General features: G+C 47.6%; 1 protein-coding gene across 1 annotated transcript in view; it reads left to right on the plus strand.

Moving 5' to 3' along the window:
- The first annotated feature begins 4221 nt into the window (after nt 1-4221).
- The window catches only part of ARRB2 (arrestin beta 2), a 36346-nt gene continuing 28431 nt past the window's right edge, over nt 4222-12136 (plus strand). Inside the window, exon 1 of the mRNA XM_088446174.1 lies at nt 4222-4304. Within this exon, the coding sequence (XP_088302300.1) occupies nt 4282-4304 (23 nt within the window). The 5' untranslated portion in view covers nt 4222-4281. The remainder of the gene's footprint in view (nt 4305-12136) is intronic.

Consider the following 12136-nt stretch of genomic DNA (forward strand, 5'->3'; position numbering starts at 1 on the left):
CCCCTCTCTCCGCGCTACCTTTGGTGAAGATGCGGGGAGCCGAGGATAACCCGAACGGCAATGCCCGAAACTGATAATGATCCTTCAATATGGCGAAACGCAGAAAGGCTTGGTGTGGTTCCCAAATGGGAACTTGGAGATAGGCATCCTTGATATCCAGGGATAATAGGAACTCTCCTGGTTCCAAGCTCGCAATAACGGACTGCAGAGACTCCATTTTGAACTGATACATCTTCAGATACAGGTTCAATGACTTGAGGTTCAAGATGGGCCTGACCGATCCATCCGGTTTGGGTACTACAAACAGGTTTGAGTAAAACCCCATACCTCGTTGATGTTCTGGAACTGGAACTAGCACAGATGATACTACTAGAGACTGGATAGCTTCCTGTAGAACTCTGGCCATGTCTGCAGGTATTGGCAGACTTGTAGTGAAGAACCGAGGTGGAGGGGGGGACTCGAAGTCTATTCGGTACCCCAGGGAAATTAGGGCCTGATTCAGAGCCGAACGCTATTTGCGGACGGTCGTTCTGAAAAAGGGGCCGGATATTTAAATTAAGTGCTCGCTCTTTGCGGTCTGTTGTTATTTTGAAAAAAACGCCCCCTGGCCGCTCGCATCATACATCATCTCCGCTATTTATGTGATTAATCGAGTACATCGAACGGCATCTGAACTGCTCGCTATACTTGTGGTAGCATTTTCCTACCGCAATCATGCGAGCAGTTCAGGCTAAAAGACAACCAAGTGACGTGGTCAATGACGCTGCTTTGTTAATTATGCACACCCTTAAAACGCCCGTTTTGACCGTTTGGCACGCCTGCGTTCGGATCTCCACTCCCCGTTTTCAGGCACCTTCCCCTGTTACCACCCACAAACGCCTCACACTGTCACTCAAATTAGCAGGCATTCGCTATTTTGCGAGCACACGATTTCTGACCGCACTGACTGGTTCGCGCATGCGTACCAAAACCCATACGCATGCGCAGATGTGCGAACATCGCTCCGAACGAACGAGCGGCTCTGAATCAGACCCTTAGTCTGCGGATCCACGGTTCTGGAGACATCTGGTTCCAAACTTGTTGAAATCTTTGCAGGTGGGCTCCCACTGTAGGTGGTCCCAGGTGGGACGGAAGACCGTCATGCCACCTGTTTCTCAGCTGGCTTAGGCTCTTGTCTACGTGCAACCGTGTGTGGGCGGCCTCTACCTCTGCCGCCTCTTTGGGAGGGAGCCCCTCTGGCTCTACCATGAAAGGAATGTGATGCACGAAAGGAATGAAACGAAGGTCCAGTGTAAGCTCTTCTGGGAGCCCGTGCAGTTGACGGGAGGAAGGAAGATTTACCCCCCGTGGCCTGGGATACATTTGTCTAATTCCGGGCCAAACAGCATATCGCCATTGAATGGTAAACCCTCCACCGCACGCTTGGATTCTGCATCCGCATGCCAGGCGCGCAGCCAGAGGGCTCTGCGTCCCGAAATAGCAGAAGCAGATATGCGAGCACTAATCTGACTGATATCTTTTGACGCTTCTCCCAGGTAAACTGCAGACTCACGGATGTGTTCTGCTAATAGGCGTAACTCTGCTCTGGAAGTACCAGAGTCCAAACCAGTAATCAACTGGTCAGCCCAGCAGGGCCGCCATCAGGAGGGGACTGCCGGGCCTTGAGTCCCGGGCCCGGAGAGAGCAGACACACAGGGGGGCCCGGCTGGCTGCGGTGCTGCACCGGCAGGTATAGAGTCAGGGGCGGAACTAGCGCCGCTGTCCGCCAACCTGGTCCCGTCTCCCCATTAATGAAATGGTTGGAGCCAGAGCGAGCCCGCTTTGGCCGCTCCGGCTCCAACAAGACAGACACCCGGTCCGGCCCCTTGTTATGACACAGCGCGCGTGACGTCATGACGTCACGCGCGCTGTGTCATAACAAGGGGCCGGGCTGCTAGAAGGGATCGAGAGGAGCCGAAGAGGAAGGTGCAAATAAGGTAAGTAAGTGGTGGTTTGGGGGGGGGAGAGAGAGAGAGAAAGAGGCTGAAACACATGCTGGGGATGATAGGGGCTGACACACATGCTGGCAGGGGGGGGGGGGAGAGGGAGAGGCAGACACGCTGGGGATGGAGGGAAAATGAGGCAGAGACACGCTGGTGATGGAGTGAGAATGAGGCTTATGGGCTACCCTGTCCTCCCCTCTCTGCCCTGAGCCTCCCCAGCTAGTTCAGCCAGCCTTCCCTGTCCCTCTCTTAGTCTAGGCAGCATTCCCTGCCATGCCTCACTCCCCAGTCCAGACAGCCCCCTGGCCCTGTGCGTCTCCCCCCTAGTCCTGCCAGCCGTCATTGTCCTGCCCCCTCTCAGCCCTGAGCCTATAACCCCCACCCCCCCCCCTGTCCAGTCAGACTTTCCTGGCTTTTTTTATGTGGGTCTAGCTTCTTCAACATATTTTATGTGGATGCGGCTTATTTATTTATACATATGTATGTATATATATATATATCTCCATCCCCTCCCTCCCCCCGGGGGGGGGGGGGCCCTGTCTACTTTGTCACCGGGCCCCACAATTTCTGATGGCAGCCCTGCAGCCCAGCAAACCACCGCCTTGTTAACCCATGCAGTAACAAGGGTGGGCCTAAGTTGAGCACCCGCTGCGGTATAAATAGATCTTAGCGTTGTCTCCAATTTACGATCCGAAGGATCTTTTAGTACTGTAGCTCCCGGTACCGGAAGTGCTGTTTTCTTAGAGAGACGGGAGACGGACGCTTCTACTGGAGGGGGTGTTTCCCACTTTCCATCATGGATGATGGAAAAGGGTAGCTAGAAGGAAACCGGCGTGGAATTTGGAACCGCTTATCCGGTTGTTTCCAGGCCACTGAGAGCTGCTGTTGAAGATGCAGTGAGAACGGAAAAACCGCCGAGCTCTTTGGTTGTTCATGAAATAATTCACACTCCTGGGATGCAGGAATTACATACTCAGGTAAGTTAAGGATTTTTCTGATCGCCAAAATTAGAGATTCCACCCCAGGAGAGGAGGACTCTAACTCTAGAGGTGTATAGTGCGTGTATCAGCGGGGAGAGGGGAGAAGCGTGTAGCGCTGTGTATTCCCTTACACAGCACAGGGCAGCGCCGACAGCAGGACAGGTGTAGCGCTGTTTAACTGCGCTATGCATACACCAACACAGCGCAGCATGCTGTGTCAGTGCCGGGCAGGAGCCGGGGGATGCGCAGCTTGATACTCACTGCGTGCCCCCGGAGGCTCTCTCAGCAGGTCAGCAGAGTCTTCTCTTCTCTGTGTGAAGACTTTGCTGTGGCGATAAGGAGCTGGCAGGAGCTCTTTTGTAATGAGCCCTGTGCACTCCTTCCTGATGTCTAAACACCAGGGCGCCAGGTACCCGGACCCCACCTTTTAGATAGGTGGCGAAGGGTACCTATAGGAATGTAAAAGATGCTAAAAAAATAAAATAAAATGTATTTGCTGGAGCACAGCATAATGTGACCAGCTCCTAGAGGCACATTTTCTAAACTGGGGGCTGATGGGGCATAGAGGGGGAGGAGCTTCACACTTCTAAATTATTTAAAGTGCCGGCTCCAGTTATCCACGCCTCTGTACCCCAGCGTAAGCACCTCCAGTGTCCCCTAGTGGATGAAAGAGAAATATAGATTGTAAGCTCCACTGTGGCAGGTACAGATGGGAATGGTAAGATATTCTCTGTGAAGCGCTGCGGAATATGTGTGCGCTATATAAATAACTGGTAATAAATAATAATAAATAGGGAATATATAGATTGTAAGCTCCACTGTGGCAGGTACAGATGGGACTGACGATTCTTTGTAATACCCCATTATCTCATAATTGTTTGTACAACCCAAAACATGGCTGCCTGCACCCAGGGGACAGGTGCACTGTAACTAACATGGCTGACAGCCAATCAGACTCCGGCTATTCATTTTATCTACATATCAAAGTACAAGCCAATCAGGAAGTGGACCCAGGGAGCTGATTTACATATCAGCCCTGAGACCACAGTCAGCCAACCAGGGCGCGTCCGCTTCCTTAAACCCCTCGCAGGAGGCGTGTTGTTTAAGTCCGGTGACGTCGACACGCACACCCTCCGGGGGGTGGGGGGGAAAGGTGGGCAGGAGTCAGAGATGACGACAACGATGGTCTCAGCCAATCACGAGCGCACCTGGCCCCGTCCCCTCGCATGCGTGATACCGTGCGCGCCCCCGTGTGAGAGAGAGTGCGCGCGGCCCGGTGCTGCCCAGAGCGCAGCAGGCGGAGGAGGAGGAGGAGGAGGATGGGGGAGAGAGCGGGAACCCGGTGTGTATTTACCGACCATATACATGTACTGTCTATCTTCCGCCCATAAGACTCGTGTGTGTATATATATTGTGTATGTACTGCCACATCTGCTTCACTGTTTATAGCAGCTTTGCCGTGTGTGTATATACTGTGTGTACCACCTCTGCCCTGTTTGTGTGTATACCACCTCTGCCCTGTTTGTGTGTGTGTACCACCTCTGCCCTGTGTGTATATACTGTGTGTACCACCTCTGCCCTGTGTGTGTGTGTACCACCTCTGCCCTGTTTGTGTGTGTGTACCACCTCTGCCCTGTGTGTATATACTGTGTGTACCACCTCTGCCCTGTTTGTGTGTGTGTACCACCTCTGCCCTTTGTGTGTGTGTGTGTACCACCTCTGCCCTTTGTGTGTGTGTGTGTACCACCTCTGCCCTTTGTGTGTGTGTGTGTACCACCTCTGCCCTTTGTGTGTGTGTGTGTACCACCTCTGCCCTTTGTGTGTGTGTGTGTACCACCTCTGCCCTTTGTGTGTGTGTGTGTACCACCTCTGCCCTGTGTGGATATACTGTGTGTACCACCTCTGCCCTTTGTGTGTGTGTACCACCTCTGCCCTGTGTGTATATACTGTGTGTACCACCTCTGCCCTGTGCGTGTACCACCTCTGCCCTGTGCATGCGTACCACCTCTGCCCTGTGCATGCGTACCACCTCTGCCCTGTGCATGCGTACCACCTCTGCCCTGTGCGTGCGTACCACCTCTGCCCTGTGCGTGCGTACCACCTCTGCCCTGTGCGTGCGTACCACCTCTGCCCTGTGCGTGCGTACCACCTCTGCCCTGTGCGTGCGTACCACCTCTGCCCTGTGCGTGCGTGCGTACCACCTCTGCCCTGTGCGTGCGTGCGTACCACCTCTGCCCTGTGCGTGCGCGTGCGTACCACCTCTGCCCTGTGCGTATACTGTGTGTGTACCACCTCTGCCCTGTGCGTGAGCGTGCGTACCACCTCTGCCCTGTGCGTATACTGTGTGTGTACCACCCCTGCCCTGTGCGTATACTGTGTGTGTACCACCCCTGCCCTGTGCGTATACTGTGTGTGTACCACCCCTGCCCTGTGTGTGTGTGTGTGTGTGTGTGTGTACCACCTCTGCCCTGTGTGTATACCACCCCTGCCCTGTGTGTATACTGTGTGTGTACCACCCCTGCCCTGTGTGTAGCACCTCTGCCCTGTGTGTGTGTGTGTACCACCTCTGCCCTGTGTGTATACTGTGTGTAACACCTCTGCCCTGTGTGTGTACCACCTCTGCCCTGTGTGTATACTGTGCGTGTACCACCCCTGCCCTGTGTGTATACTGTGTACCACCTCTGCCCTGTGTGTACCACCTCTGCCCTGTGTGTGTATACTGTGCGTGCATCACCAATGTTCCATATGTGTGTGTGTGTGTACAAGCTGTGCACCATTTGTTTATATATACAGGTTGAGTCTGCCATATCCAAATATTTCGAAATACAGAATATTCTGAAATATGGAATTTTGAATGTGACTGAAATAGTGAAACATTTTTTCTTTCTTTTGGTTCTATGTACATAAAATGTTAAATGCTCAAAATTATTACAAATATTGTATACAAATTATATTCAAGATGTATATGAAACCTAAATGAATTTCGTGTAACTGTGGTTGATGAACAAAATAAAAATATTGTATAAAATTACTTTCAGGCTGTGTGTATATGAAACATAAATGCATTCTGTGTTTAGACTTGGGTCCCATCCCCGAGATCTCATTATGGTATGCAAATATTCTCAACTACAAAATAATCCGATATACAATTTTGTTCTGGTCCCAAGCATTTTGGACATGGGAGACGCAACCTGTACTGTATGTATGTAGCAACCCTGCAGTGTGTTTGAGTTAAAAGATCCCACATTACACCTCCTCCTCCGTGCATGTGTGTATATACACTGTGTGTGTACTGGGTCTGCCCCTTGTATGTGTACCAGCTGTGCCCCATGTTTGTATACACTGTATGTACCACCTCTGCCCTGTGTGTGTATATATGTGTGTGTACAAGCTCTGCATATATAGTGTGTGTACATTCTGTGACTCAGCTCTGCACTACTTGACTTGTTGCTGTTGTGCATGTGTTTTTATTCTATGTAGAGGGTTTTGCTGTGTATATTGTATTGTTGGCATATATTATAGATTGCTTACCGGAGACAGTGAATTTAGGCTTCCTGTGTATTGCAGAATACAGTGCCCACTTCAGATAATGTACTTATACACCCTCTGTGTATATTGTAGAGTGCTTACTGGAGACGGTGTATTTATACGCCCGCTGTGCATGTTACAGAATAGAGTGCTTATTGGAGATGGTGTATTTATACACCCGCTGTGCATATTACAGAATAGAGTGCTTATTGGAGATGGTGGATTTATACACCCGCTGTGTATATTACAGAATAGAGTGCTTATTGGAGATGGTGGATTTATACACCCGCTGTGCATATTACAGAATAGAGTGCTTATTGGAGATGGTGTATTTATACACCCGCTGTGCATATTACAGAATAGAGTGCTTATTGGAGATGGTGTATTTATACGCCCGCTGTGTATATTACAGAATAGAGTTCTTATTGGAGATGGTGGATTTATACACCCGCTGTGTATATTACAGAATAGAGTGCTTATTGGAGATGGTGTATTTATACACCCGCTGTGTATATTACAGAATAGAGTGCTTATTGGAGATGGTGTATTTATACACCCGCTGTGTATATTACAGAATAGAGTGCTTATTGGAGATGGTGTATTTATACGCCCGCTGTGTATATTACAGAATAGAGTTCTTATTGGATTTGGTGTATTTATACGTCCGCTGTGTATATTACAGAATAGAGTGCTTATTGGAGATGGTGTATCTATACGCCCGCTGTGCATATTACAGAATAGAGTGCTTATTGGAGATGGTGGATTTATACGCCCGCTGTGCATATTACAGAATAGAGCAGTGGTTCTCAAACTCTGTCCTCAGGATCCCAAACAGTTCACGTTTTCCAGGTCACCCAGCAGGGGCACAGGTGTATTCATTAGTCATTGACGCATTTTAAAAGATCAAAGCTAGAGCTAATTATTTAACTTTTTTTGAGTCTGTGAGAAGACCTGGAAAGCATGCACTGTTCGGGGTCCTGAGGACTGAGTTTGAGAACCTGTGGAATAGAGTGCTTACTGAAGATGGTGGATTTATACTCCTTGTATATTACAGAGTAGAGTGCTTACTGAAGACTGTGGCTTTATACTCCCTGTGTATATTAGAGTAGAGTGCTTACTGAAGACGGTGTATTTATATTCCCTGTGTATATTACAGAGTAGAGCACTTACTGAAGACGGTGGATTTATACTCCCCTGTGTATATTACAGAATAGAGTGCTTACTGAAGACAGTGGATTTATGCTCCCTGTGTATATTAGAGTAGAGCGCTTACTGAAGAAGGTGGATATATGCTCCCTGTGTATATTAGAGTAGAGTGCTTACTGAAGACGGTGGATTTATACTCCGTGTATATTACAGAATAGAGTGCTTACTGAAGACGCTGGATTTATACTCCCTGTGTATATTACAGAATAGAGTGCTTACTGAAGACTGTGGCTTTATACTCCCTGTGTATATTACAGAATAGAGTGCTTACTGAAGACGGTGGATTCATGCTCCCTGTGTATATTAGAGTAGAGCGCTTACTGAAGAAGGTGGATTTATGCTCCCTGTGTATATTAGAGTAGAGCGCTTACTGAAGAAGGTGGATATATGCTCCCTGTGTATATTAGAGTAGAGTGCTTACTGAAGACGGTGGATTTATACTCCCTGTGTATATTACAGAATAGAGTGCTTACTGAAGACGGTGGATTTATACTCCCTGTGTATATTAGAGTGCTTAGCCGGAGACTGTATTTACACACCCACTGTGCATAATGCACAGTAGAGTGCTTATCAGAGTCTGCTCTATGTACAGGGAACTACTCGGTGGCTAATGTTGGGCTCCGTTACCTTATTCTCCAGAATAGACACTTGAGAGCCGTGAATGATAATCTGTCACCCGAGCGGCGCTGCTGTTCTGTGTAGTGATATTACGGTGAATACCGCCTATCAATCCACTGATATCTCTTCCCACCACAGAGGCATGAGGAGCTTTTAGGCTTTGCCACCTGACAGGTATATTTCGGCCTGGCCAATACAAGGGGACCTCCGTCAATGACACTGATAAACATCACAGGGGCGTCCCTTCTTAGGAAAGAGAATAGTGAAAACCTCAATGACTCTAATATAATATTTATCCATTAGTTATGGAAGGGAAACCTGTTTTAATCCATTCGAACACCCTGCCCTATAAGATTTCGGTTCACACTATTTCTTAATGGGACAGGCTGACAGTAATATGATAGTCGTCATGAGCTTTGAAAAGAAACAATTGTTAAGGTCCATCACTCATCACTCTTGTTTATACTGATAACATTAAGTTGTAACTGAGCAGTGATGAAGTTGGCTATTACGTTATTATCACACAACATTATCTGATATCGAGGTTTATTTACAGGTGATTCCTAAAGACATTTGCATTTCAATTTTTCTCTTTTTAAAGCAGAATAGTCGTGAGGTGCCACCAAATGTTTCTACACTTGCTGGCCCGTAACGTTAAAGATTGAGCCAACTTAGGACCTGATTCAGAAATGCACTCGACGCCGTCTGCGTATGGATCTCGCCGCATTCAGCGGACTTGCGCAGGCGTCAGAACTTGCATAAGCAACTTAGAGCAGTTAAGCTGGCTACACACTAGACAATATATTGGCCGATTTGTCGTTTTGAGCCGAATTGGAATGACATATCGTCCACGTCGTCTAGTGTACGCATTTTTGTGCGCTCCCGTGCGTTCGTTCCTCGCTTTTCTCATCTGCTGTGCGGAAGATGATGTGAGGAATAACGCTGGCATTGCATAGGGCAGGGGTTCCCAACCACGGTCCTCAAGGCACACTAACAGTCCAGGATTTAAGGATGACCATATTTGAGCACAGGTGACTTAATTAGTACCTCAGTTAATTTGATTTAACCACCTGTGCTTTAGCATGGATATCACTAAAACCAGGACTGTTAGTGTGCCTTGAGGACCGAGGTTGGGAATCACTGGCATAGGGTTTACGCACTATATCGTTCTGAGGATGGAGGGAAATGGGAACAACCATTGCGTCGTTTGCACATCGTCTAGTCTGTACCCAGCTTTACAGGCGGTACCTAGGGGTATCTCTGCTTGTGACTGAGTGGGAGTAACTAGGCGGCAGGTAGGATAGGTTTGTCTTGAGCAGGGCTGTCACTAGGGTAGTATGACAGGGCACTGCAGGGCAGGGGGCGCAGTTTTCCTGTTTATTATCATTCTTACTTCTAGCATCTCCTGGCTTCCCCTATCTCTTCCCTGGCCCTTCCCCATGAGGCCATGGCCCTTTTTGAGGTGCACTATCTTATGTCCCTATTTAAAAAATGGGGGGTGGGGGGCACCAATGCTCTCTGGCACAGGGCACCAGAAAGTTTAGGTAAGGCTCTTGGCCTTGGGTGCATTCACTGATTTCAGGACTATTCAGAAGAGCGTTTGCAGAGATCCACTCAACTTCTTGCGGTATCTCTTGTTCCAGAAATAGGGCAGCGGTGCGGTTGCGCTCTGACGATGATGACTGCTACTTTCACCATGTCAAACTATCGCGCCTTAGAGCGCACTTAAAGCTGCCACTTGACCCTTTATAGCACTGGGCCTTACAGTGCGATATTCAGATTCTCTTAAGGTGCCCACACACATAGCGATTTTTTAATTTTTTATTTTTCCCCAATCTGGCCGATTCCGACACATCGTGATTCCCCACTCACGATTACGATGCGATGCGCGCTCCCGCAGGTCGCACATCGCATCTTCAGATCTGCCGTGCAGTACGGCAGATCTGACAATCTAGGACACAATGCACTATAAAAAAAGTCTGGCTGCAGGAGATCGTATGAAGATTGGACAGCATATCGTGTGCTGAGCTGCCGGGGAGAATTTCAAGGGAAATCGGACACATCGTCGGATCGTAAGTATATTGCTGTGTGTGTGGGCACCCTTAGGTAACATCTACAACTATGTTACATTGACTGAATTTGGAATGCAGCGAAATATCGTTGTTCCACTGCAGAAGTTTCCTCCAGCACGATAGCTACACATTATTTACTTTACACGTTTCCTGTTCCCTAATAAGCCGTTTACAACCGTCTGGTCTCAGGATACCCTCTTTCAAGGTACAGACCACCAGGTGAAAGGGTTTCCCGAGGGCAGCAACATCCAAGGGTCCTACACTCAGAAAGAAAGACCACGTACTTTGTAGCCATCATGTTTCTTCCTCCTGGGCGAGTTTTGAAATGAATGTGAAAAGGTAGAGGCCGTATTGATGTAAGACTTCAGCCCGAGAGGCAGCCACTCCCCGAAGTGGTCTCCAGTGGGACGGAGTTAAATGCGTTTAGAATAGGCTATAGCGATCGCTCTTCTGCATCCTGAATATGACCAATTGCCAGCCAGGAAAGGGTTAATCATCAGAGCAGGTGGCGTTATTTATTGTAAAGTAACTTTTTACTGCTGTCTGTGCATCCTGGATTGTGATAGCTTCCTGTGTAGGCTCGCCCTAGTGCCGCTCTGACACTCTGGCCTGTCACTTATTGGGGTAACAAGGTTATATTCTAACAGGAGACATAATGCAACCATTGGTTTTGTCTCAAGTCTTCAAGGTACCAATTCAATAAAAAAAAAATTCTCTCTCATGAGAAATAAAGCTTTCTGATTGGACATTACCAAAACAGCTGTACCCAGCGAATGCAGCGATCCAATGACTTAATTAGCCCTGATCTTTATTAATTGGAACGTGGAGGTCTTAAAACTGGATCCCACTTTTTATATTGCCGGCGTGGTCTTGAGTTCTAATGGATCGCATGACCAAGTTTTGCTACCATTTTTTCCCCACTCCTATATAGCAGAGGAATAAATGTTCGATCGCCTTGATTTGAGGAGATTCCTCCTGATCTTTTTCTACTAAAGCTTTGAAAAGTTCTTGCCCCAAATGCGCTTTCTTCCTGGGAAGATATAAGGGATTAAAAGCCTCAAAAGCCACACTTGTCAAGATTATCAAGCAGCGCTATACAAGCATCAACAAATCACCACCTGGTTTTATATGGAACTATTAAAGCTACCTGACCCAGACGGTCTGATTTTGATCCTTAGAGCACCCTGGCCGGAACCCGAGCGGGGGGGGGGGTAGTATGAAGTGAAGTCCCTGGCTTTCCTTTTGTTATGGGGAACTGCTTAGTGCTTCTGTGAGAAGTGTACACTGTAATACCCCCATTTAGATGGTGTTGCATATTTAGTGTATATATGTGTGTGTATGTATATAATAATATATATGTTTTATATATTTTTTATGTTATGAGAGATGTACCAATCAAATGGCTTCTAACTGCCATGTTACACACTGTTAGGGGAATTCAATATGTGTGCGAAAACTCAGTTTTGCGTTAATTTTGCACCTATGACTTCATTATCGCAGGTTTTAGTTTTACACCGTATTCAATTTCAAAGACTTTTCGCAGGTTCGAAAAGTCTTTAATAAAAAATGGGGATAACTTTTCACCATTGAATAGGTGTCGAAAAAAAGTGTAGAATTGGGGTTTAGGGGTGCAGGCTTAAAAAAAATAGCTTGCACCCCTGGGAATGACAGTTAAAAAATAACTGTCAAAAAAAGTTAAAAAGAAAAATAGACACCCCAAAAAATTAATAAAAAAATTGGGGTGAAAAAA

Source organism: Taudactylus pleione, unplaced genomic scaffold (assembly GCF_031769625.1).
Source record: "Taudactylus pleione unplaced genomic scaffold, aTauple2 ptg000393l, whole genome shotgun sequence".
Classification (NCBI taxonomy): domain Eukaryota; kingdom Metazoa; phylum Chordata; class Amphibia; order Anura; family Myobatrachidae; genus Taudactylus; species Taudactylus pleione.